Source organism: Eriocheir sinensis, chromosome 29 (assembly GCF_024679095.1).
Source record: "Eriocheir sinensis breed Jianghai 21 chromosome 29, ASM2467909v1, whole genome shotgun sequence".
Classification (NCBI taxonomy): domain Eukaryota; kingdom Metazoa; phylum Arthropoda; class Malacostraca; order Decapoda; family Varunidae; genus Eriocheir; species Eriocheir sinensis.
In genome coordinates, this window is record NC_066537.1 from 8,381,707 (window position 1) to 8,409,486 (window position 27,780).

Below are 27,780 nucleotides of genomic sequence, written 5' to 3' on the forward strand. Positions count from 1 at the left end.
CATCAAGATCAGGTTCAAGCTCAGACCAATGGAAGGGGAGTGACATCCGAGGCCAAGAAGTAGAACATTAAAAGATCGTAATTATCGTGGCGTAGAGGCGGTGTCAGGGGCGAGGCAGCGGAGGATGGGTGCGCGGTGACCTGCTGCCCCTATTAAATCACCGGTAAGTCAGCCTGGTAGAGTAATTAATGAGATATTCCTGATTTTCCTTCCTCCGGCCCTCATGATCTAGGCACTCGGCGAGGACCTTGAGGGACACCAGTGGAATGTTTGAACTTCTACGCGTCTTATAATAACCACTGAGAGATTGGTTATTTCTGTCTCTTTAGTTGTATAATGGTTGTTCCTGTTTTGGTTTTGTGTTGGGGCGTCTTGCTGTTGATGTTCGTCGTTGAGGTGATGGGGGTAACTGTGCCATTTTTTTGTTTGTTTTTTGTTTGGAATACTTGATGGCTACTCTCCTTATAGCAACCACCGAGATATTGGTTATTTGTGCCTCTTTCGTTGTATAATGGTTGCTCCTGTTGTGTTTTTGTGTTGGGGTGTCTTGCTGTTGATGTCTGTCTTTGAGATGATGGGGGTAACTATGCCATTTTGGGGGTGAATACTTGATGGCTACTGTCCTTATAGCAACCACCAAGATATTGGTTATTTGTGCCTCTTTCGTTGTATAATGGTTGATCCTGTTATGGTTTTGTGTTGGGGCGTCTTGCTGTTGATGTCTGTCTTTGAGATGACGGGGGTAACTATGCCATTTTTGGGGTAAATACTTGATGGCTACTGTCCTTATAGCAACCACCGATATATTGGTTATTTGTGCCTCTTTAGCAGTATAATGGTTGCTCCTGTTATGGTTTTGTGTTGGGGTGTCTTGCTGTTGATGTCCGTCGTTGAGGTGATGGGGGTAACTGTGCCATTTTTTTGTTTGGAATACTTGATGGCTACTGTCCTTATAGCAACCACCAAGATATTGGTTATTTGTGCCTCTTTAGCAGTATAATGGTTGATCCTGTTCAAACATGGGGCGATTACTTATGTTATGTAATCGATTACGTTTACTTCATATTTTCACGATTACGATTATGATTACAATAAAATTAGGTGTAATTGATTATGATTACGATTACATGATGTATTAATCGTGATTACAATTGTGATTACAGGAAGGACTGAAAGGTGATTTTGCAAATTTCATACACATGTATCATACTAAATATTTAATTACTTGAATTAATACCGATATTTAGAGTACATACTTGCTGTACGAGAAACAATTAACTAAAATTTTGCTAATGTAATCGCAAAAGTAATCACGATTACGATTACATTTTTAATGTATTCGATTACGATTACCGTATTTTAAAAAAATAAGAGGGTAATCAATTACGATTACTTGAAAAACTGTAATCGATTGTAATCTATTACGATTACAGATTACAATTACCCCATGTCTGCTCCTGTTATGTTTTTGTGTTGACGTGTCTTGTTGTTGACGTCCGTCGTAGAGGTGATGGGGGTAACTGTTCCATTTATTTTAAGTAAGTTCATATGGTCATTCCCTGTCCCCCCCCTCCTGGATGCTAATAATAGGGATGTTTTATTATTACTAATCACTCTAACATAATGCATTCACTATTCCATGCAGTTTAGCTAAGTTGTGTAATATAATTCACAAAAAGTATTTAAGCCGAGCCTGTTCTTCATCCCAGGAGTGACACCGGACAGCCACACCACCACCACTCACCACCGTCATCACCGCCACCATGCTCACTGTCGCCTTCTACTCCAACTCCCCGCCCTTAGTGTTACCCCAGGACTCAGACCAAACCACCGAGGACATATTAGTGGCAGCCGCACGTATCCTTGGCATCAGTCCCCTATGCCGCCACTTGTTTGGCCTCAAGAGCCGTGCCACTGGGCTCTGGGTCACTCTGGGGCGGCTGGTTGCCAAGCTGCCACCCAACCCCACACTGCAGTTCCGCCTTCGCTTCAAGCCGCACTCCCTCGACCACCTCAAGGCTCTCGACCGATGTGCTTTCGACTATCTCTTCCATCAGGTACATATGACTTTTTTTTTTTTAAAGGGTAGTTTGTGTATGACTATTTATCCTGTCCGCTGCAATTGGTACGGTTTCACCTTCACTAGTAGCCTGGTAACATATACTCCCAGGTCTTTCTCTGCCTCTGTGGTGGATGGTGGAGTGTTTCCCATGTGGCATTGGTATGCTGGATTTCCCTTCCCAAGGTGTATGACTTTACATTTTTCTTCACTGAATTGTAGCAGCCACTTTTTGTGTCATTGCTGTAGCTTGGTGATGTCTTCTGGTAGGAAATCCACAGTCAAGGGGCATAAGGGGTAGTTCAGAGTTTTCATTTCCTCAATTAGTTATGCTTTTTCTATGCTTCTTTGGGAAATAAAAAGTAGCGTTTTCTCGTTACATGTGTATGATTATGTCACATGATAATAATAATAATAATAATAATAATAATTTAATATAAACTTGCCACCCTTGTATCAGGTGAGAGCGGACTTCTTGGCGGGTGAGATCCCTGAGCTGATCAAACACCCCGAGGATGGGCTGGGTTTGGTCGTGACGGACATCCTGCTGCACCTCCTGAACCACCCGGGTGAGTGCTTCAGCCTCCCCACCAGTCGGATTGTTCGCTACCTGTATTTTTCCTTAGCTAGGGTGAGTGCCTCAAGTTGTATTCTTAAATGTACTGTCGCCTCAGTTTGCTAGTTTGAAAAGCCTCATGTGGGAGTTGCTGGGATTTTCTTGGACTGTTTTGTGATCCTATAGTGAAACCAAATTGTCGAGTCCGTTTTGGCGTTGGCTACCGTGGGTCCATTTCTCCCCTCTGCTCTGCCACACAGTCCCAACACCTATTTTTTCCTCTCATATATTACCCATAGCTAACATAGGAGAGATAGGTGTTGAGACTGTGTGGCAGAGCAGAGGGGAGGAAAGGACCCGCAGGAGCCTATGCCAGACCGGCCTCGACATATTTGGAAGACTATAGTGACAGTTGTATATGACTTCTGCACCATGAACAGAAAAATCACCCATGAAAACCTGGTTAATCTCTGTGGGCTTGGAGAATTGTCGTAAAGGGAGCCAGATACGTTTAACAATGTGACTTCTGACTTCTCACTCCTGGGGTTGTTTGCTATCTACCCTTTTTATGGAGTGTCCTGTTATAAACTGATCTGACTGTTCCGCTGCATTCATTCTTTCTGTCTGTACTTGCATTTGATTTTCTTCTTCGTAAGGTTTTATATGATCATTGTGTCTCATGCGTCTTTATGGTTTGTGGCGCAGGCAAGAAGGTTGGGGACATCGACCTGAAGAGCTTCATGCCGCGCGAGCTGAATGGGATGGCCAACAGACTCAACGTGAAGAGGAACGCCGAGAAGTTAGTCGAGACCTGCCAGCACCGCGAGGCAAGCTTTGTGCGGGAACGGTATCTCTTCAAGGTGTGTAGGGGGTGTGTAGGGATGTGTCTGAGTAGTAGTGAGTACCCATAAAAGCTTTCTTATATCTCTAGCATGCTTCACACACTCATTTAGTCTCACCAGTAACTTATTCTTCATCTTCTTCCTTTCCTCGCCATGAAGATATCGCCTATTCAGTTAATCAATCTTCCCTCCCTCACAGTCCATACCTACGCCCCTGTCCACCCAGCAGTAAAAGTACCAGGTATTAATCAGGGGTTGTGTCCCGTCTCCTGAGATCTGTTCCCTTCTCCTATAATTCCTTCCCCTTCTGTCTCTCTCCGGCATATGATCACAGATGTTGTGCCGACTAAACGAAACTTTCCAACTTTCCACGATCCATACTGTTCACCGTTCTGTCATGCTGCATACAAAGTCACGATCTCACCAGTAACCTCCATGATCTTTCTCTTCCTTCCCTCACAAAATATGTATACACTGCGCACCGTTTTCCCTGCGCAGGTTTTTTAGCGCCAATGCACTTTTATAACTTTCCTCCTATCTCTTACCATTCCCTGTACAAACACGTATAATCTCACCAGTACCTTCTTCATAATTTTCCTTTCCCTTCACACTTTTACTGCACACCTTTATTACTGTACAGGTTGAGGAGAGCCAGTGCACCTATGGGAGTGAGGAGTTCAATGTGCAGCGTGACGAGGGCGGGGCGGTGCACAATGGGCGGCTCTGTGTGGACCCGTACCACCCGGAACAACCTGGCCTACGCTACAGCCACGCACCCCACAAGAAGGCTGTAAGTGGTGATGTGTGTGTGTGATAAATTTTGTTGGTGTGTAATATGTACTTTATTGTATGTATATCTTATCAGTGTCATCAATCAATCAGTCAGTGGGGTGGGGCATACGCTGGGGGATGTGTCACCTCACCCACCTTACGACGCCAAGCCTGGGCGTCAACTGTGGTCAATAAGTTATCTATCTATCTGTGTGTGAGTGTGTGTGTATCTACTTAGTTATAGTACAGCAGAAACTAGTCATGATTGGTGTGTGTGTGTGTGTGTGTGTGTGTGTGTATCTTCGTAGTTGTGGTATACAGAAAACTAGTCATGCTTCTGGTGCTTCATCTCAATGTTTCGAACAGTCACTTAAGTTTCCCCCTTTGCCAACATGCCTTTCCCTAACCATCGCCTTCCTCTCTCCCCTCACAGCTCTGGTCACATCTCTGCCGTATTGAGGACCTAGTGTTCGTGACGACGCGCTCACAGGACCTGACGGTGGAGATATCCCGCAAGACTGGGGTCCCGTGCTACTTCAAACTGTTCTCCACGGATGAGCTGGAGGCCTTTGTTGGGTGTCTTACTGGATACTACCGGCTGATGTGCACCTGGACGTTTGACCTGTGCCGGGAGCTGTCCACGCCCTCACTGGTCTTCCTCCGCACCAACAAGTGTCATGGGCCAATAGGGTCGTCAGTGTCGGCCAGGAAGCTACAGGACAAGGGCGGGGGTGAGGTGGGGGTGGGCCTCCTGCGCGAGTCCTCCATGGAGTACGACACCTTCCTCCTCGACGTGGTGATGGAGGCCAACGCTCCGCCGGCCACCTACACCATACTGAGGCAGGGGGACAAGGTGTGTATATGTGTGTGTGGGACAAGGTGTGTACGTGTGTGTGTGGGACAAGGTGTGTACATGTGTGTGTGGGACAAGGTGTGTACGTGTGTGTGTGTGTGTATTTATTTGATTTTACAGTCCAATCCACCTCCACTTCCTCGACAGTTCCACCTTCGCGACACCCAAGAGTTCTTCGACAGCCTGGCGGTGATGATGAGGGAGTTCATAAGACGCCCCGACACCCCAGTGAGGCTGACCCGCGTCCTGCCTTCCTCAGACTACGACGACACACAGCAACTACTCCTGTGTGCCTTGGCTAACAGGGAGGTGCTGCGACAGGACTTGTCTGGACCCAGGGTAAGAGAGAGAAGGAGAGGGAGATTTTGGGGTATGTAAGAGATGGAACGAGAGGGAAATATGAATATAATAATTAGAGAAACCTTCACTTACAAACCTTTTTCCTTTTTCCTCCTCTTCTTCTCCTCCTTCTTTTCCTTCCCCTTCTCCTCCTCCTCCTCCTTTTTGTCCTTCTTGTTCTTGTTCTTGCTTTTCTAATTTTTTTTTCTTCTTTCTCTTCTTCTTTTTCCACTCACTCATACACTCCCATTCCGTTCCAGGTGATCAGCATGTCGCACCTGTCCTCGGTGGAAGACAACATCACTCGAGGCCGCTTCTCGGATCTCATTGTAGCGCAGTGGACCGCCGAGAAGAACAAGGAAGTGGCTGTTAAGGTGAGGCAGAGAGGCTGGGTGTATGTATTAGATGGTGGAGGGACTGGAGGGTAACAGAGGATTGATTGATGGAGTTTCTGTATTTTGTATGGAGTAGGTATTTCTTCTTTATCCTCTTCTTCTCTTCCTCCTTCGTTTCTTTCCTCTTATCCTCCTCCTCTTCCTCCTCCTTTTTCTTCTACTTAATCTTCTTGTCCTACTTTCCTTCTTTCTCTTCCTCTTCTCCTTTTTCCTCCTCTTCTTCTCCTCCTCCTTCTTTTCCTTCCCCTCCTCCTCCTCCTCCTCCTCCTCCTTTTTTTCTACTTGTTCTTCTTTCTCTTCCTCTTCTCCTTTTTCCTCTTCTCCTCCTGAACCTTCTTTTCCTTCCCCTTATCATCCTCCTCCTTTTTCTCCTACTTTTTCTTATTCTACTTATTCTTCTTGCTTCTTTAATTTTTCTTCTTTCTCTTCTTCTCCTCTTTCTCCTCCTCCTTCTTTTCCTTCCCCTTATCCTCCTCCTTCTCCTCCTCCTTCTTCTTCCTCCTCATCTTTCTCCTTCTCTTTCTCTACTTCTTCATCTTCATCATCTTCTCTTTCTCCACACAGGTTCCAAGACTCCACACCATTGAGGACACAGAGCGCTACCTTGCCGTCATGAACCAGTTCCTCTTCGTGGGCTGTGACTGTGTGGTGGCCATGCACGGAATCACCCTCAGTCCCCTCGCCCTGGTGATGGAGTACCTGCCCCTCGGACCCCTCAACGTATACCTCAGGGAACATGACAGGGAGCTGAAGGAGGTGGGTGTGTGGGTCTTGTGCTGTTCTGGGGTGTTGGGTGTTAGTGAGGTGTTGATTTTTTGAGGTGGGAGATGATGGGAGTAATGCATCTTGTTCTTCATCTTCTGCTTCATCTTCTTAGTATTAGTATTATTGAGATCCATGAAAGGGCTCCAATGAAAAATAAAAATGACAGAGACCCAAAGAGTCCCTTTATTAAGCAGACATGGGTAGGAAACCGTTGACGAGACAGTGAGAGTGAAGAAGATTAAAAAAAAGAAGAAAAATAGGGGCAGTAAAGTAAGATGAGTGTTGTTGATGATGGTAATATAGCTTGTATGATATAGACCCAAACAGAGTCCCTTTATTAAGCAGACATGGGTAGGAAACCGTTGACGAGACTATTAGAGTGAAGAAGATTAAAAAAAAGAAGAAAAATAGGGACAGTAAAGTGAGATATGTGCTGATGATGATGGTAATATAGCTTGTAAAGAAGATAGTGAGGAGTGATAGGAAGATGTTGGTTAATGAAGACGATGTCGGTTGTAAAGATGGTGGTGTAAGGTTGCATTTTGACATCTCTCCCTCGCTCCGCAGGTGGACTTAGTGGAGGCAGCGACACACTTGGCCCGCGCTCTTTGGTACCTCAACGTGGAGGACATACACCACAACAACATCCGCTGCCACAACATCCTGGTGGCCGAGCACACTGACCAGAGCTTCAAGGTGCGGCTGTGTGTGTGTTTGTGTGTGGATGAGGGAGGGGTTGTAGGGGGTGGGGTGGAAAGGAACGGGAGCTGAAAGAGAGATTGTTGAAGAGGCTAATAGCATAATGGTAAACTCTAATACTGAGGAGGAGAATCAAGTCTATAAGCATAATAAAAGGGTCTAGAATTCATGCAGGGATCATAACATATCTATTCTTTTATCTCTTAAGGGAGGAGTTCTTAGGTGACCTTTTTTGTTTTTGCCACAGTGGAAAAAAAGTAAAAGGAAGGGAGAAAAGAAAGGAGAAAAGTAAAATAAAAGGAAGTCGAAAGGAAAATAAATAAAAAAAGAAGAGAAAGGGGAAGGAGAGAACATAAAGGATGACAAACAAGCAAACCATGAAACCCCAGTGATCTTTGACCCCTAGGTGAAGTTGAGTGATCCAGGGCTGGTGAGGTATGACCAGCATGACCTCCACTGGATCCCTCGTGAGCACCACATGCACCCTCCCCTGGCCCTGCACGACCCCACCACCGACATTTGGGCCTTCAGCACCACCCTCTGGCAGATCTTCTCCCTTGGGGCTACACCGCTCTTTGGTGAGGACCGACAATGGGGAAGGGAAGGGCAGGGAATGGCTGACAGGGAGGAGAGGGAGATATTTTTGTTAGTGATTCAGGGCTTGTTAGAGAGGGAAAGGGGGGGGGATAAGCCTTTGTTAGTGGTTCAGGGCTGGTCAGAGGGAAGGAAGTGGGATAAGCTTTTGTTAGTGGGTTAGTGCTTGTTAGGAATGTAAGTTATGATTCTTGTCTTAGAGAGGTGGTTACTCTTTTCCAATGCCTGTAGATCTCTTGTTTGGTTTAGGTGACAGGGAGAAGGGAGAGGGAAGGGAGGGGTATAAGCTTCTGTCAGTGGGTTAGTGCTTGTTAGGATTGTGAGTTTTGATTCTGGTACATAAGAGGAGGTTACTTTTTTTTCCCTTGGCTGGTATACTTTTGTTTGGTTTAGGTGAAGAGGGAAGGGAGGGGGATTAGCTTCTGTCAGTGGGTTAGTGCTTGTTAGGATTGTGAGTTATGATTCTGGTACATAAGAGGAGGTTACTATTTTTTCCCTTGGCTGGTATACTTTTGTTTGGTTTAGGTGAAGGGAGAAGGGAGAGGGAAGGGAGGGGGATTAGCTTCTGTCAATGGTTTAGTGTTATGTAGGAATTAAGTTGTGATTCTGATTTCTTAAGAGGCAATGGTTTTAAGTTAGATAAATTCAGGTTCAACAAAGACATATGCAAGAATTGGTTTACCTATAGAGTGATGGATGAATGGAACAGGCTTGGCAGCGATGTTGTGGGTGCCAATACCATAGATACATTCAAGAAGAGGTTGGATAGTGAGGTAAGGTGGGGTTAAGATTACAGGAGCTGCCTTGTATAGACCAACTGGCCTCTTGAAGACTCCTTACGTTCATATATTCTTATGTTCTATATGCCTCTGTTTCTTTTCGTACTTATGGTTTTGGATTATTTTTTTATCTGTGTTCTCCTTTCTTGTCTTTCCTTCCCTCCTCTCCTCTTTTTTTATTTCTTTTCCTGTCAGCTTCCTTTTATTCTACTTTACTCCTTTACATCCCCCTTCTTTATTCTTTTCTCGTTAATTTCTTACGTCTTTGTTATCGTATCTTTTATTTCTTATTTTCCTTTCAACTTCCTTTTATTCTACTTTACTCCTTTACATCTCCCTTTTTTATTCTTTTCTCGTTAATTTCTTACGTCTTTGTTATCGTATCTTTTATTTCTTATTTTCAGGTCTGTTTAATTTTTTACCCTTTCTTTATTTTCATTTCTTCCCACACTGTTTTTCATTTCTTCTCCCAACTCTTCTTTAACCTTTCCCTTCCCCACTTCTGCATGCATCCTAACGCCACATCCACCCACCCTCAGACGCCGACATGGAGGAGGTGCGGAACCTTTATGCGACTGGTCTTGTGCTGCCCAAACCTGATAAGTGCTCCACCGACCTCTATAAGGTGTGTTTAGGGGTGGTTAGGGCATGGGGGGGGCTAATGGATTTATTTATTTATTTATTTATTATTATTTTTTTTTTTTCTAGTTCCTTGGTGAGAGAGAATGCACAAAAGTTCCTACACATTTTTCTTCCCTTCCTCATGTCATAATAAACACATTTTCCTGTATGAATCTTGTTGCATATGATAATTAGTGTGTGTTGTGTCGGTTACAGGTGATGCTGCGCTGCTGGTCTGCGGATCCCCAGGCTCGACGGCAACCCCAGGCGGTGATGCGTGATGTGAACCAGATACTGTACCAGGGTGAGTGTTGCAGAAGTCAGGGTGTTGCATTAGGCTCATGTACTCAGAAGGGTATGATATTAGATTTTTTTTTTTAAGATGTAATAATCTAATATACTTCTTATACCTATCATGCCTTCACACACTCTCTCCAGGTCTTTATCGGTCTTTCAGCTGGTCTCCTTCCTTCTACCTATCGTAATCTCTTAAGTACATGGTCCTCCTCCCTGTAATATAATAACTAATCTAATCTCCACCAACAACATTCATCCTTCTCATGTCCCCTAATATTCATTTTCCTCATGTCTTCCTTCACACACCATCTCCAGGTCTTCATCGGTCTTCCAGCTGGTCTCCTCCCTTCTACCTATCCACATGACCCTCCTCCCTGTAATACAATAACTAAATCACTGCAAACTACGATCTCCCCAACAGTGTTCAACTCGAGGCAGAAACATGCCTACCAGACCATCTGCACGGACTTGGCAGATGACTCCGAGGTGCAGAGGATGAACGGTGCAGGGGAAGGGGACGCCATGTTGAGTAGCAGCGGGCCTGATGATGACGCCACATCCGTCACCACCCAGCTCACCACCCTCACCTATGCGGACGGTTCTGTGGCCCAGGTGGGTGAGAGGATGGTTTTATGGATGATGTGAGAGAATGAAGGAGGGGGAGAGGATGGAGGAGGGAGTGATTGAGATATGTACAGTGGTAGAGGAAGGGAGAAGAAATGATAAAGGAGTGAATTGGAAGAGAAGGGAGGAGGGAGTGATGGAAATATGTAAAGTGGTAGAGGAAGGGAGAAGGAATGCTAAAGAAGGGTGAGGTACAGGAGAAGGGAGGAGGGAGTGATGGAAATATGTAAAGTGGTAGAGGAAGGGAGAAGGAATGATAAAGAAGGGTGAAGTTCAAGAGAAGGGAGGAGGGAGTGATGGAAATATGTAAAGTGGTAGAGGAAGGGAGCAGGAATGATAAAGAAGGGTGAAGTTCAAGAGAAGGGAGGAGGGAGTGATGGATTTGATTTACTGCTACTCCACCGGGGCCGCCTTCTCGCCCCCAATCATCATGCAGTCCAGGTGTGTTTGAAGACACCCGAAACTTAACCTAACCTAACAAAACCCCAAACAGTTACTATAGGTCTTGACTCAGAAAATTCATATATGCTTCCTTACTAATGAGACTTTCTGTACAACAAAGTGAGGTCATTCTTTGTTGATCTATACCATAAGGGGCTGGCTATCATGTGTTTGAAGATACCCTAAACGTAACCTAACCTAACGTAACAAAACCCCCAAACAGAAGTGCAAGAGAAGGGAGGAGGGAGTGATGGATTTGATTTACTATGATTACTATGATGTGTAGGGGATAGCTGATGGATGAGGTGTGGGAGGAGTGAGTGAGTGAATGAGGGAGGCGGTTTACAGTGGGCCGTGAGGGACAACTGATGAGTGACGTAGAAGTATTTTCCCACCAAATATTTAGACAACTCGTACTCAGCATGATGTTTCTGTGGCCTCTCTGTCTGTTCTCTTCGTAGGAGTCAACATGTTACAGGCATTTCTTCCTTTTTCTATTATCATCTTTTTATTTTATCGTTTTGGTTTTGTTTATTTATTTTCTTTGGTCTACCCCCTCTCACCGTAAAAAGTCCTCCAGTAATCTGTGTTCCTGCAGGTGACCTTGAACCAGCTGCCTGACCTAATGGTGGATGACCTCATCTCCCTGGCCGCCACGGAGTTCCGACCACACGGCTACTCCACTGGGGCCGCCTTTTCGCCCCCAATCACCACACAGTCTAGGTGTGTTTGAAGATACCCTAAACCTAACCTAACAAAACCTCAAACAGTTACTATGTGTATTGACTCAGAAAATTTATCTATGCTTCCTTACTAATGAGACTTTCTATACAACGAAGTGAGGTCATTCTTTGTTGATTTATACCATAGGGTGGCTATCAATATCACGTTTTGACCCCCCTAAACTAAAACCTAATAAAACCCCAAACCCAAACAGTTACTAGGTCTCTTGAAAAAAAAATTCAAAATTCCTTACTAATGAGACTTTCTATACAACAAAGTGAGGTCATTCTTTGTTGATTTATACCATAAGGTGCTGGCTGTCATATGTTTGAAGATATCCTAAACTTAACCTAACATATCCCAAAACAAGCACCATAGGTCTCGACTCAGAAAATTCATCTATGCTTCCTTACTAATGAGACTTTCTGTACAACAAAATGAGGTCATTCTTTGTTGATTTATACCATAAGGTGCTGGCTATCATGTGTTTGAAGATACCCTGAATTAACCTAACTTAACCAGTGTCATTTGATTTAAGTTGATTTCCCTCTCTCTTCCTCTCCTCAGTTTCCTTTCACCATCTTCGCTCACACTCTCATCATCTCCCTCCCTCACAGGCCCGTCAGACCCCTCAATGAGCTGCTGCAGTTCTCAGTGTCATCGCCCCGCCTGCCGCCCCTCCCCGCCCTGCCTTCTAAGCCCTTGCACCTTGACAAGTCGGACATCAAGTTTGGCATCAAGATTGGAGAGGTAGATCTGTCTTTGTTTGGACTTTTTCCTCTGCTTTCTTTCTCTCTCTCTCTCTTCACTGTTCATTTATTTTCACACCCTTCATATTTTTAAGGTTAACCCGGTAGCAGCAGGGATCATATTTCTTAATGATCCCTCAAAGCGAGAAAAATGAGAAAAAATCACCCCTTACACAAACCATTTCATAATATATATCAAAGCATTTGTGATCAGATTATGTATCATCTATTTTTTTGGGTTTATATCATGGCACAAATTTGGCCCGTCGCTGCTACATGGTAAAGCCACAAATTTGGCCCGTCGCTGCTACATGGTAAAGCCACAAATTTGGCCCGTCGCTGCTACATGGTAAAGCCACAAATTTGGCCTGTCGCTGCTACATGGTAAAGCCACAAATTTGGCCCGTCGCTGCTACATGGTAAAGCCACAAATTTGGCCCGTCGCTGCTACATGGTAAAGCCACAAATTTGGCCCGTCGCTGCTACATGGTAAAGCCACAAATTTGGCCCATCGCTGCTACATGGTAAAGCCACAAATTTGGCCCATCGCTGCTACATGGTAAAGCCACAAATTTGGCCCGTCGCTGCTACATGGTAAAGCCACAAATTTGGCCTGTCGCTGCTACATGGTAAAGCCACAAATTTGGCCCGTCGCTGCTACCGGGTTAATTGTAGATATTCCCCTTTGAAATGATAATTGGTATGTTTTAACTCATCAACAGTTTTGTAAATCAAGCTATAAAACATACTGTAATGCTGCTCTCATTAATGAAAGACTGTGGGTTCGGGTAGATAGTATAAGGCTACTTAACTGAATCATGAAAACTTTGCTGTAGAAATCTATCTCCTATGTAGGTGGAATTTATGTCACCAGTATAATCTGAAATAACTTACATTCGTTCTGCAGGGTAACTACGGGGAGGTGTACCGTGGGCAGATGACGGATGCCCAAGGACGGAAGGAGACGGTGGCCATCAAGTCACTCAAGGCGGTGGGGCAGACGGACGACCTCAAAAGAGAGTTCCGGATCATGCAGGTGAGTGTCTGTTTACCTAGAAATCTCTCACCTTCGCTTCAGAACTTGTTAGATTATAAGAACAAATAAACCATGACTCTTTGTATGTAAGAAGATGGCGCCACTTAAACACTTGCCTGCGCCATGATGGGCTGGGGCTGAACACCATCTAGGTCCCTCAAGCAAGCTTACCGGAGCTATAGGCTTAGACGTAAAAAAAAAGAAAAAAAAAAAGTGCGGTGACAATAATTTTAATGCAGAACTGAACCTTAATTAGTATTCTTGATGTGACAGGAACTGAACCACTGTAATATCATGTGAGTGTGTTGCTTGAGAACATGTTGGATAATAAGAATGAATTAACTATCAATTTTTATATATACACATGCAGTAATAATGATTTTAATGCTTAATAAAACCCTAATTAATATTCCTGATGTGACAAACTGAAACACCCTATCGTCATGTGTCTATGCGGCTTCAGAACTTGTTGGATGATACAAACTAATTAACCACCAATTTTTGTTTAGACATGTACAATTACAATGATTATAATGCTTAATGAAACCCTAATCAATATTCCTCATGTGACAAACTGAAACACCCTATCGTCATGTGTCTGCGGCTTCAGAACTTGTTGGATGATACAATCAATTTTTGTTTAGACATGTGCAATTACAATGACTTTAATGCTCAATGAAACTAATTAATATTCCTTGCTTGACAGAAACTGAAGCATCGTAACATCGTGCGTCTGTGTGGGCTGGTGGACTCGGACGAAGCGGACATGTACGTGGTGATGGAGTACCTGCCGATGGGGTCACTCAAGGACTACCTCAAGACCCACCGTGAGCACATCAACAACTCCATGCTGCTCAAGTTCTCCATAGACATCGCTGAGGTGAGGGGGCGAGAGGACATGGATAGCTTTTTTTTTTTTATATAGCATTATTCTTCTCCTTTTTGTTTAATGTTCTTTTTTCCCTTCTGAGGTTTCAGGGCTTTTTAATTTTGTTTAGAACTGACACCAAAATTAAACAAAAAATGTGTGTTGCATGTGTTAAGAGATACTCATAAATAATTCAGTCATTCTCACCTAATGCCATTTTCTCAGGTGACTTTGGATATGTATTAATTAGAGAATGAATGAATCTGTCTCCACCAAGCAAGAGGACATGGATATTTTTTTTATAGCAAGGACAAAACAAACAAAAAATGTGTGTGTGTGTGCGAGTGTTTGTTAGGAGTCATAAAAGGTCACGGTCTTATTCACCTAACAACATTTTCTCAGGTGATTTTGGATATGTATTTTATTAGGGAATGATTTGATCCATCTCCACTAAATAAAATGCCTGTTAAGTGAGTGTGTGTGTATTAGGAGACTCATAAATAATCACTGCCATTCTCACCTAACATTATCTCATTGGACTTTGGATACATATTTTTATCAGGGAATGAATTGAACCACCCCTCCCAAATACCTCTGTAAGTGTGTGTTCATGTGTGTGTGTGTGTATGTCGCAGGGAATGGATTACCTGGAGCAGTCCCGCGTCATCCACCGAGACCTGGCTGCGCGCAACATCCTGGTGGCTGACCAATACACAGTCAAGATCACCGACTTTGGACTGGCGCAGGAACCCAACAAGGGCCACTACTACATCAGGCAGACCAACCGCGCCCTGCCTCTCCCCTGGTGCGTGTGTGTGTGTGTGATCTTTTGGTACTGTGCCAGAAATGTTTGAAGAGTGCAATAGAGAATAGATTGAGTATTTAATGCCATGAGGGATTTTTATAAGTAGAATAATGTGAAGGAATGGGCAGTCAAGTGGTACAGGTTCTCCCAGCATCCCACTTGCCTTGGAAATATTTTAAGTACTTCACTAGTTTTTCTCTTGGTGATGGAAACAAACTAAAGACCCTCATTCCCTTTCCTTATGAATTTAGTGCCATGAGGGATTTTTGTAAGTAGAGTAATGTGAAGGAATGGGCAGTCAAGAGGTATAGGTTCTCACAGCATCCCACGTGTTTTTCTCTTGGTGATGGAAACAAACTAAAGACCCTCATTCCCTTTCCTTATGAATTTAGTGCCAATTTAAGTATTTAAGTAATGTGAAGGAATGGGCAGTCAAGAGGTATATGGTCCCACAGCATCCCACATGTCTTGGAAATATTTTAAGTACTTCACTGCTTTTTCCCTGCCAGCTGCCCTAATAGACTTAACTTTCATTCCCATACATCACTGTTTCAATATTTAGACAGAGAAAAGCAAAACCTTCTTTACATATATTTACACACCAGGCATTGATTCTTGTTAGCTGGTTACTTTTTTTCCACATCTTCACTGTCACAGACCAACCTGGGTTTGCTCTTCCAGGTACGCCATTGAGTGCATTGAGACGGGCAAGTTCTCCCACAAGAGCGACGTGTGGTCTTACGGAGTCACCTGCTGGGAGATGTTTACCCTCGGACAGGAGCCTGACCTCCCCCAGAAGCCTGAAACACTTATACAGGCAAGCCCAGACACTGCTGTTACTATTACTACCATAGTCACTACAACCACTGTTTCTGCTTTCTCATTACTTACTTGGAAAGGCTCCATACGTACTGTAATCAAACTACTGCTTAATAACACCAAAGGAGGTGTTTACTTAAACTTTATTGTAACAAGGTTATTTTCATCATAACACGGTGGAGAACAGCAAGATGCAAAATTTACAATATGAATACTGGATGATTAATTGTCTGTACAAAGATTAAGTTCTTTACATCATTGCAAATATTAAGAAATAATAAGAGGCTGCTATTACAACTACCTGTGGAAGAAATGGGGTGTTGATAATAATTATTGTAAGACCCCTTTGAAATAGTTACAGATATTGATGAATGATAGAGAGATCCTTTTCATCTTGTGTAATCTATTCATCTATAGCTTTATGCCCCTTTTCTCCCTGGTACTTTCTCAAGGGAGTGGCTGTGGCAGAAGTCTCCAGTCCTCCCTGTTCATACACTTCCTTTCTGCAGCATTCACACACACCACTTCACCTCTCATTCAAGCATTCTTAGTTCTTTCGATCCACCTCACTGACTGTCTCAGCTCCTTCTGCCTTCTGGTTCCACTCTCATTGACCCTCCTTACAAAACTACCAATCTGCATATCATCTTATTGAACTTTGCCTTGTCCATTGCACTACAGCCCATTCTACACCTTTTGCTCTCACATCCACACTACATATCCTGTACAACTGATACTTTTCTTTGCCACCAGGCCATGGAAGAAAGGGGATGGTGATAAAGAGAATGATATTTTCCTGGCACACGACTCCATGAAATCATTGTTACAGATGCTGAAGAACGGCAAGCGGCTGAACCTGAAGCCTCCGTGCCACCCGACCATCTACACCGACCTGATCCGGCCATGCTGGGACGAGGACCCGGACCTGCGCCCAAACTTCTCCGCCTTGATCCAGGTGGTGAAGGAACTGCAGGAGGAGGACCTGTGATGTGTGTGTGTGTATGGATGTATGTGTGAGTGTGTGTGTGTTTTACTATGCTCGAGCCTGTTCACTCTGTTGGGTCATGCAGTGTCAGGCTCAAGCTGCAATATTTACACCAAAGTCTCAGAGGATTATGCAACCAATCAACATTTGCCAAATTATTCCTAAATGCCTTTTCATATACAGTAAGTCCTGACCAGGGCAAGATCAAACGGCAATTTGTGAGTGGCAAGAGTTACAAAATATAATACAGATGATTTTGATAGGGCAAGTAGGTCTCATATAGCACAAACCTAAATATGGCAAGAAATAGTTACGTGAGAAAACTAAATATTTCGGGCCATAGCATCTAATATTGCAGATTTAAATAGTATATGCTTGTGTATCCTCCAAATTATCTCACTATTCTGGACCCTACTGTAGCCTTCTGGTTCACATCATTCAGGAAATGGCTTCATGCAAGACTCACAACTCCAGTCACAAGTTGTTTCACTGTCAGGAGAGCATCGTTTTGCCAAGTGTTGCTTAGCAAGTCGGTACAGGCTAGTAAGTGTTCAATTGTTGGTTCACATTCATCCTGCTTTTTGAGAAAGTGTAGGGTAGGGTGGCCAGTTTACACACATCCCTCCAGTTTTAACTACAAGAAAATTATTTGAGGTATACACTGAAAATGAGTTCAATAATTCGTCTGTTTTAGCTATTTCATCTCCATAAATCGGTATAATTTCCAGAGTGTTTATTCCCGGTGATATAAGCATTCCTTGGAAGGCTGCGTACAAAATGGCAAATCTACCTTACACATTAGAGGCAGGTGGTCCTTGTTCTCAAAAGTAAGTTTTATGCCACTAGTTTGTCTAGATTTTAAATATGTATCCTAGTGCAATGCAGTATGTTACTTTCCCACTGATTTCTGCCTCAATTAACACACAAATGAAGGTCACTCGTGAGAAATAACTACAGTACTGAGTTTTGCACTTGTGGCATATGATGCAGCAAAATAATTGTGCCAGTATTGCATTGTTCCTGTTTTCATCTTGCTAACCAGTTTTATATAACTCACTCTTTGCACCAAATGTGGCCACAGAGACGGTGTTCTGATACACTCTTTGGCGTGCACACATTTCATGTCAAAATATTTCCTGCAGCCAGCACCAGAGAGTACATTGTAGCAGAGGAATCAGTTTGTTCAACAATTCCATAATGCTCTGTGATAATTATGTTTTCAGGAATTAGGGAGTAGTTTTAAGTTTTACAAAATGAGGCAGGTAATGCAAAGTGTTTGTTAAGTTTAAGTGGAATGATAAAGAGCTGCACAGAGGGTTTACTGCTGCAATGCAATCAGGAAGATCTTGATAGCGAAGCCTTTTGTATTTTCTCTAATTCTGGACCGGATTTCAAAAGTTTTAAAGCGTAACAAGCCACAGGGGAACACTTTGCAGGGACTGTTCTGTCATTATTGCAAATTCATTATCCCAAAAATTATAATTACAGTTCAAGAAGCAGAACAAAGACAAATGGTCTAAGTTCAATATGAAGAGTGTAGTGTAATCATAGGTGGAAAATGTCTGTGTTTAGGCGAGAGGTTAGTAACAGGTTGTTGCACACTGATGTACTTTCAGTAGTGTAAAAGATTCTTATACAAATAGGAGATAAAAGCTATTGAGTACATGTGAATCACCACAAGCAAAATAATTGTGGGTAGTTTACTGATAAGTATGTGAGGTTAGATCCATGTAAGATATTCATAATGACTGTTTTGAATGTGTGGTAGACAGGTAGACTTCATTGTCTTGGTAGCAAATGAATGTTGTTCCTTCCAAATAGTACCTTTTGTGGGACCTTTGAAGAGGAAAGAATCAGAATGAATTTATAGAAGAGAGTAAAAGGAAGACAATGTGTTGATGCCAGCATAGTCATGGCACACGAGTGAGGGCTGCATTATTGTGTCTGGCAACTTTGTCACAGTGTGTCATTTTGTGGATAATATATGAGAGCCCACACTAGGAAACAGATGCCAGTACCAGTAATATGCAGGCAACAGTGATGAATACCATCAATTATAGTCAATTTTGAGTTTCAAATTATTAATTCTGTCAAGACAAGTGTTTTGTTAATTTGTAAAATCACTGATTATGAATATTAAATAGCCTAGGTGCTGCCCTCCACCAGGGAAAGTTGTAAGCTTTAAAAATACATAATGATAATTATTATTATTACAATAATGTAATTTAAAACCTTCTACTTCTTCCAGTGGAGGGCAGATCCCAGGCTGCTTAATAATCATAATCAGCGATGTTTAACAAAAGAGCTATCTGCGGCAGTATTAATAATTTGAAGCTCAAAATTGACGGTATTTGTCATTGTTGCCTGCATATTACTGACATTGATGACTATTTCACATGTGTAAGCCATCGTATATTATCCACAAAATTGGACACGCTGTGTGACAGCGGGTCACCAGAGCACAACAATCCACACTTTGGAATTGTGTGTCGTGACTATAGTCAATGAGGAAACCAGCATATCATTGCATCCCCTACACATAACTAGGCAAGGTCATGTGTATTGAGTTAGGTGCTTGAGGAGAGCATGTAGGTTAACTATACTGTAGGATGGTGAGAGTAGTGGAAAAAGAGAATGCAAATAGTCCTTGAGTTACAATGTACGTGACTTACAGTCTTTCTCATTTATGATGAAGCCACCAAGTTAGTAATAAGACAAGTTGCTTGCCACCCAACACCAGAATTGAACCAGTGGGCAGACTTGGCCCAGTGGGGATAGCTGTGACTCCATTCGGTGTGGTTACCCACACCAGATAGTCACAGCTCCTCTCACTGAGCTAGGTTGGGGAAGAAAGGGAAATGGTGATTTGCCTCCTTATAGACCTTTGGATAGTGAGGTGGGCAAGGACGTCAATGTACTGGTTTGATTCTGGTGCTGGGTAGTAAGCAGGCTAATGATATCAGTTATACTAGGTTAAGTAATGAGTCGACATTTCAAATATCCCGCTGCAGATAGAGCAGTTGCTTATTTACCTGTGCAATGATTTGTTTAGGCGTTTAGCTAACACTGCCATCTTGGCAAAAATTCTTAGCTCTGCTGTGTAAAGGTGGACAACACAGGGCTTGGGTGGGTCAAGTTATTGGGTAGGGTGGGGTTAGGAGGCATGGCAAAGCTGTGAAAACAAACAGCTGCACTATCCACAGAGGGCTATTTGAATAATATTTTAATTTATTTTCTAACGTAAATTTAGACTTTTGAACAGTTTGGCTGTCCGTTGACCTGCATGTCAGAACCAAACACCATCGTAACTCAAGGACTATCTGTAGAGGTGTTGTGATGGGAACATAAGGTGTTGCATGAATGGTGAAACATTTTTCATTAAGGCAGCTCAGATGTGTGATGATGAGGATGTAGAATGGCAAGTTGATGAAAGGAGCTTGTGGCATTCAAGTAAAAGGGTGTTTAGTGAACAGTAGACTTCATATATTGCTGGAGTTTAAGTAGAGGGAAGGGTAGGTCTTTTTGTTTAAAAGGGAGTGTATGAATAGCAACTATACTGTCCATATCCATACCCTGTTAATTTATAGCTTGCTATGGGAGCCTGGGCTGCTTTAGTATGCTTGTCACTGTTTGGACAAGCTTACCAAAGCAGCCTGGCTGCAATTACAAGCTGCAAATAAACAGAGTACAACTTAAAGTGTAAGTGTAAGCTGTTTTCATAAGCTTCATGGTGGTTTGAGTCAGGCCTACTTGCAGGAATATGAGGTGGTGGATGTAGGACCAGAAATATTACTGCATATTGATGTGGCAGACCAAGACTTGCAAAGTACTGAAGAAAAACTATTTGCAACTTCAGTTTCAATATGTCTGTGAGCCACATCCCCTCCTGCTTGGCTGTCAGCTGGGGCCAAATTCATCAAACCATTTACGAGACCTCTTGTTGGTAAGTCATCTGGTAATTCTCTTCACTGTGAACGCTCTCTGTGTTTATGCACTCCAGTGGCAACAGTCACTTCATTCATCGCCTTCAGCACTGCCTGAACACAAGGAGCGTTCCTAGTGGATGAAGTTACCATGAGACTTACCGACGAGATCTTGTAAACGGTTTGATGAATCCCCCCCCTGGAAAGCAAGAGAGTGCAGCTTACAGATACATTGAGATTAGATGGAATAAAGCTCTTTCATAACTTGTTGGAGGTCCTCTTATGTCTGGCCTCCGTAAACCACAAAGGCTGAAGGCAAGATATTTTCAATGTCACAAAATGCTAAAGAAATGAAGATGATTGATTAAGCTATTAAGATAAAGCCAGCGAGCAACAAGACCAGCTTGGCTTATAACGAGGACCTCCAAAGACAGTATAATCTTAAAGTCCTGCCAGCTAAGCAACAAATAGTACTGTGCATGTCATTGCCTTGGAACGACTGCTCTGGTGCTTTTCAAGTCCTGCCTCACCACACCTTCTATAGCCTAGCATGAGTGCCCCTAAGAAGATTAGTGTTGACCCTGGCAGATGCTGACCCACACTAATATTTGACAAAGGCTAGTGCTCTTACTACTTTTATTCCGTCTAATGTTAAGTGGTGATGTTAGTTTTCTGGTGCCTGTTATGAGAGGCCATGCTATTGGTCCTCCCAGGTGTGCAGGTGTTAATTATGTACCTGTGATTCTGATTGGGCTGTTAGTTTAGCGAGCATAGACAACTCAATGTCTCAAATTCTACATATCTTGTATTTTAACATTTTGCCCTAATTTGTGTACTATCTGATTCCTAAACTACATGTATGTTTTATAATGAACAATTTATTCAGTTCTCTGTAGTGATCCTTTAAAATTATTAGTTCATGCTTTTTAAATACAGTACAAAGATGGGTTAGTCTTTATTATTATTATTCATTACGCTGGTGAAAATCCATAATTTCCTTAGGCCATATATATTACAGCAATTTATCTTACTTCTGACTACTACTAGCACTTTCTTCCTGCCATACAGTACGTGCGGTGGGTCTCTCGCATTACTCCCTTGCCCCACATTTAGAAATACTCTGTGTCCCACTACCTCTGCTCCCTTCCATTCTAACCCACAGCATTCAACACAACAGCATGACCATACACTTAGGGAAGCTAAAATTTGGTTATGTCCCTTAATTACCCACATCAAAAGTGTATATACAATTATTTATGAACCCAAGGAAATATGAGCTTGATATCAAATGCTCTAACACAAAAGTAAACCATGCATTAAAAAGTACAAGTCTGGAGGAGGGTGCTGGGGTCTCTCGATGGACACACCCGTCCTCACCCTTCAACCTGTACTTTTCACCCACACTCCATACTCCATACTCCAGGCCACAACCTCTGCTCTAGTCCTGTATCTCAACCAGCGTTACCATATTGATGTACTCAGAACACCGCATTCATCAATATCAGGCTCCAAAACTCTTGCATCCACACCAATAACGAGTCTCAAAGTTATCCCTCAAACTGTTAATTATTGATGTCTGTTTGTGGGAGTTATATGTCCTAAACCTGGGAATAGACTGTGCTAAGTGGCTGAGTGTGATAATTTGGTAACGCTGATCTCAACACTACTCCCACTACACCTGTCCTCCTTACCTGTATCCCGCCTTATCACTCCTCACCCTTGCACACTGGCACCTCTGATGGGCCACCATAAAATATTCTGGCAACATAAATATATAGAAAAAGATAACAGGAAACTTCCTCCATCAACAACATCGTAAAAATGAACTACAGATACAAGAAGGTACATGGTAAGTATTCCACTCCACTTCTGGCACACTTTGTGACCATAACACTTGTTGCAGAGGGAAAGTTGCCCAGCACAACTGTTGCACTACTCAGCCCTTGAGGATATTCTAGGGGGAAAGAACAGAAGGGTGGACATGGATGCAGGGGGCAATGCTGGCAGAACAGGGACAGAGGAAATGGGGAAAAGATGAGGCCACACTTATACGTGCATAATAAAAATGTTAACCAGGAGTGACAAATTCCTGCCAACAAGTGTACAAATGATGACTTGTCACGAATGAACCTCTTGGCATTACCGGAAGAGTCATGCACGGCTTTAAGGTGAGACCCAGCGGGAAGTAATGGATCTTCACCCTGTCAGCTGCACCACCACCAGAAAATAGACGACTATGATCAACACCCTCGCTACAAATCCAGTGACTAGCTGAGTACATTCCTTGATATAAAATATACAGTTATAATTATAGTTTTAGATTATTGGAGGTTAGCTCATAATATCCCATTCTCCCCTGCCCACTAGCTGAATTGTGCAACCTGGATTACATAACTTGAATTTTAATTTATTGCCAAGATTTAATTGGATTGAAGGACGTGCTTTAGTTGATACTGAAGAAAATGGTAAGTATTTCTTCCTCAAGCCAATGAGCATAAAGGAAACAAAGCTCATGAGATGACCTCCAACAGCCAACAAAACTTGTCTTTGTAATATTTTTTTCACCCAGGGGCTGATAATGCTTTACAACTGTTAACAACATAAATAAATTCAAGTAATTGCTCAACAGGTGTGTGTGTGTGTGTGTGTGTTCCTTTGAAATGTATAGAAGTGTACAATCACCTAAAGAAAAAGAAGGCTGTGAACCTGACTCAACCCTGCAATTACACACCAGGTTAATACTTTGGACCCATTATTTTCAAACATTAAATTAACTCCCTTGGTAGTGAAGGAAGTATAAACCTAATCCCTTATATAAATTAACCACAAGTTATTATTTCTAGATGTCAAATCTACCCGTCAATTAATTATAATGAAGACCTAACAATTATTCCCACCCTATCTGTGTTCATAGGCTCTTCATAAATGCTGCTTCCTAGTCAGGAATAAACAAACCCTTCTCACTGGACTACAATTATGACATGGCAGAGCAGATTCTAAGTGCTACAGACTTTGGGGTCCACCAGAATAAGAAATAGACCAGCAAGTTATAGGCACAGCTGGCAAACAACAACTCCATGTTGACTGGTGTGAGTGTAAAGGAACTTGTGTGGAGATTGTCTACAACTCAATGTGTGATGAATGTGGAATAGTAACAAGGTACCTGGATATCCTACCAGATGAGTGTGGGAGTCTGCTGTGTCAGATTGGTGGCTGCATCCTAGTGATGCAGAGGATGGGTTTTGTGTATGTTGTCTAACTAGAAATATACAGGGAAGTAATATTCTTGTCTTAATTATAAAGTAGATGAAAAAAACTTGTCAAAAATATCTGGCCAAAGATGTGTCCAGACAGACAGCGTGACAAACAAAAGGAATGGAAACATACAGACAGACAAGTTATCTGCAGGGTCTGGCGGTCAGCTAGTCCTGAGCAGCAGCGCTGAGGGTGGTGAGTAGCTTGTTGATCTGAGGGTTGGACCAGTCGCAGGTGAGGTCATCCAGGTGGTTGTCAAAGTCACACACGTCGTGCTGTACCCGCCGCTGCAGCAGCTGGGAGACCACGTCCAGCGCCCCGGCCTCAACGTGCACGCTGCAGACACAACATGGATCAGTCCCATGAATATACAATAGTGAAAGGTGGACAGGAAGGAGAGTGTGTGTGTGTGTGTGTGTGTGTGTGTGTGTGTGTGTGTGTTAGGGAGACATGAGGAAGTGTGCCAAGAAACATTTGCCAACATATATATTCCAGGTGTCCTTATCTATCACAGCCTAAAACTGTGCCACCCACTACCCCCATTACCTGGATTTGTCTTTACTCTTCCACTTGCCCTCCGAGGTGAGCTGTGACACTATTACTGGCGCTGACTGGAGGTCTAGACAGAGCCGTCGGTTATCAATCTGAAACACAGACACAATATCACTCACTGGAACTTAAGACTTTGCATGATTTACTAAGAACACAAATTAGTACCTCATTATCAAATATTACAGAGGCACTCAGAATTTTTATAACAATGATCAGTGTCAGCATAACCCAAAACTCCAGAATCAACAGTCAAAAGTGTGTATCACTGTTAATTCTCAAGCATACAATAGTACTAAAATATCTGGAGCATCCCTTCCCCAAAGCCTGTAGGCCCCAGTTTCCTCCCAGACCCTTGCCACTCACCATAATGAGGCAGGCATCGTTGTTGTTCTCGGCAATCTTCTCGGCCACCTTCAGTGCTACAAAGTCTGGTCTGTGGAAGGAGGGAAGAAAGGAAGGGGCCTGTTAGGGTGCCATTTATAAATACATATCACTGAGGACAGAAGTAACTTATATATCAAGAGTTCACAATAATCATATGCATCAGAATACTTATTTTATACCTTTTCCTAGTGGAACTTGCAAACTCTAAACAAAATACAAGGGCAGACGGTATTTAGGTTGAGTGTGGGTAACTTACACATTATCTTTGATGTTCTCGTTGGCCTGGTAGTAGCCGGCAATGATCAGACCCTCAGCTTTGTACCGCTGCTCAATCTGTGAAAGGAAGGTGCTGGTGATGGGCAGCAAGGGAGGGGGAGGCATATCATCCTCATCCTTTATGTTAACTCTTCACACGTACTTTAATCCCCCCCTTTTCCTTATCTCTCACCTACCGTTTAATTTATTTGCTTTCCTTTTATACTCATCCATGTTTTATATTTTTAGATATTGCACAATCATCAATCAAGCATTTACCTCATATCTCTCTCTAGATTTCCAAGTGTTAATTCATCACTCAATCCCAATGGATGGTTCTATATATACTCCTTAGTGCCAATCATTGTATGTTTACTAAATAAAAATAAATGCAATCTTTCTATTCATACACCCACCAAGCCATCAGTACCTGTGTCAGTGCCACCTCCAGCATGGGAGCCAGCGAGAGGTGAAGGTGGAAGAGTGGGACAGCATCTACCAGTGTTACAGTGGTGGGCGCATCACCACCACCACCGCTGCGTGCAGGGGCTAACACCACCCCGCTGACAGCAGCCTGGGGGTAGCGAGCTGCATGCAGCAGTATCTTGGCAAGGGCCGGGCAGGAGATGCTGATATCAGCAGACATTCTGGGGCCTTTAACCTGTGAGAGGGTGGATGGTGTAAGCAAAGAAGGAATGGAAGGTGACTGTAATGAATTTGTGAGCATGAATGGGGGCACTGGTGGGAAACAAGAAAAGAACAATGGTAAAGAAATTTCTCAGTAATCATGAGAAACACACTTGAAAAGTTCATTTCTCTTAAACTTAAACAGGTGGAATCTGACATCAAAATTTCTTGTAAACCTCTCAGAATTATAATGAAAACAATGCTTCTTGTAAACGTTATGAAAAAAAAGCTAAAATAGTCAGCAAAGAGAATAATGCAACCATGATGAGATCAAGGGTTAACCAAGATCATGGTGTTAAACAAACTGAGAGTAAGTTATGACACTGCAATGCAATACCATAATTAGTAGTGGTGCAGAATGTCAACAAAACAATCAAAACAAAACGATAGCACTTTTTTATCACGTCAGGTCATACATCTTGAAAGGATTATAGGAGAGAACATGTCACGTGATGGCCTGGCAAAGGCTTGTGACCTTTGCCACTGCACCCCCACACCATCGTGAGTAAATGATGGCTATTATGCAACATTCAAGTGTAGGAGTAGCAGAAACCATGTGAAGAGCAGAACACCAGAAGCAACAAGAGTTTGTTAGTCAGCTGATATTCCTGACAAACCTTCATGGTGTGCTGGCTACCAAGGCTCAACAGTAACAGGAACAGGAGGGAGACAGACAGCCAGAGAGAAGAAAACTTGAGTGCACTAAACTCTGTCCCTCAGTCAAGAGCAGATTGCTCACTACTTGTATATACTCTGTGGAGACATTATTTTACTGAGATTCTTTTACAGAAAAAAAGATGAGCATGCATCCATATATGTATATAACCTCTGCATTTAAATTATGATATATACAAAATCTAAAACACAGTCTTTAATACACTAAGGGCCGTATTACAAGTCAAACCTGAAAAGTTTCGGGTCCCTACAAAGGTTGGTTTAGGGGCCTTATTACAAGTACAATCTGAGAAGTTTTGGGTCCCTACAGAGTTATTCACCCCGAACACTATAGTGACCCGAAACTTCTCGGATTGGACTTGTAGGATGGCCCCTAAACCAACCTTTGTTGAGACCTGAAACTTCTCGGGTTTGACTTGTAATACAGCCCTAAATCTCAGGCTTTTTCTCAACACACACACACACACACACGCACACACACACACACACACACACACTGTGCTACCGAGCTGACCACAGTGATCATCACCTAAACCTACAAGACAAGACAAGAACCCCTCCAGTCTTTCTATCTCCTTGTGACCCCCATTCCCAGCCCTGACCCCTGTGGCCCACAAGACTGAATATTAACCCCTAGTCCATTCCCCCTCATCCCCCAATCCCCCAAGAAATGTACACCCCAGACAGTTCTTTTTGACCCATTTCCCTTTGTACTGCTTTTTGTTCCTACTTGCTGCTTCTTGACACTTCGATACCTCACTTTGCACTAGTTCCGTTTTTGAACACGTTTACAGTCTTTTATTTTCCTATTTCCCTTTCCCTCCACCCTTCCTCGGCTGTGACCCCTGCGGCCCCATAACCCCACGGCCACCAACACACCCGGGGTTCACTTTGCGGCCCCCTGTGTTCTTCCCCCAGCATCTCCCTTTCCCTCTTAGAATATAAGAACATAAGAACACAGGGAGACTGCAGGAGGCTGAGTGGCCTACACAAGGCAGCTCCAGAATCCCCCCCACTACTCACGATGGGTGAGGTGTAGTTTCAGGGGGTAACCCAACCAGCCTGTCTACCCTCCTGCCCACGTGACCCCTGTGGCTCCATCACCCACGGCCACCAACACACCCGGGGTTTACTTAACGGCCCCGTGTTCTTCCCCCAGCATCTCCCTTTCCCCTTAGAATATACACACACACACACACCAGCAACCCAACCAGCCTGTCTATCCCCCGGCCACCAACACACCCCTGTGTTCCTCCCCCAGCCCCTCCTCACCTACTGGGGCTTATGGGTGTCCTGGGGCGTGGGTGCTGGCGTGTGGGTGCTCCCGTCAGTCCGCCCGTCACTGTGCTCCTCCCGGTGGTAAACACACACACACCGCCAGTGCCGCCACTCAGCCCGGCGGAGAGTAGCGGCATACAGTCGCTATGTA

The 27,780-nt window shown here is 43.3% G+C and overlaps 2 protein-coding genes across 6 annotated transcripts; one reads left to right on the forward strand and one right to left on the reverse strand.

Annotated features, from left to right (window-relative positions):
* LOC127004977 (tyrosine-protein kinase hopscotch-like) lies at positions 1 to 21,494 on the forward strand. The gene is made up of 21 exons (XM_050873344.1): positions 1 to 163; positions 1,710 to 2,057; positions 2,520 to 2,628; positions 3,321 to 3,475; positions 4,098 to 4,247; positions 4,662 to 5,081; positions 5,229 to 5,420; positions 5,681 to 5,794; positions 6,380 to 6,571; positions 7,148 to 7,276; positions 7,686 to 7,857; positions 9,192 to 9,277; positions 9,490 to 9,577; positions 9,992 to 10,182; positions 11,234 to 11,358; positions 11,976 to 12,108; positions 13,015 to 13,143; positions 13,850 to 14,023; positions 14,647 to 14,816; positions 15,498 to 15,633; positions 16,465 to 21,494. The coding sequence occupies exons 2-21, from the start codon at positions 1,764 to 1,766 to the stop codon at positions 16,621 to 16,623; spliced, it is 3,318 nt and encodes a 1,105-aa protein (XP_050729301.1). The 5' UTR covers positions 1 to 163; positions 1,710 to 1,763; the 3' UTR covers positions 16,624 to 21,494.
* On the reverse strand, positions 15,746 to 27,780 carry LOC127004978 (ER membrane protein complex subunit 8-like). Of its 5 annotated transcripts, XM_050873348.1 has the most exons (8): positions 27,624 to 27,718; positions 26,294 to 26,429; positions 25,420 to 25,650; positions 24,991 to 25,067; positions 24,714 to 24,783; positions 24,345 to 24,442; positions 23,931 to 24,134; positions 15,746 to 16,602 (listed from the first exon to the last, which is right to left on the reverse strand). In XM_050873348.1, the coding sequence occupies exons 2-7, from the start codon at positions 26,297 to 26,299 to the stop codon at positions 23,966 to 23,968; spliced, it is 651 nt and encodes a 216-aa protein (XP_050729305.1). In that variant the 5' UTR covers positions 26,300 to 26,429; positions 27,624 to 27,718; the 3' UTR covers positions 15,746 to 16,602; positions 23,931 to 23,965. The 5 variants fall into 5 exon arrangements, with proteins under 5 accessions (XP_050729305.1, XP_050729302.1, XP_050729304.1 ...); XM_050873345.1 differs by lacking the exon at positions 15,746 to 16,602 and having other exon boundaries at positions 21,483 to 24,134; positions 27,624 to 27,717; XM_050873347.1 differs by lacking the exon at positions 15,746 to 16,602 and having other exon boundaries at positions 21,483 to 24,134; positions 27,628 to 27,645.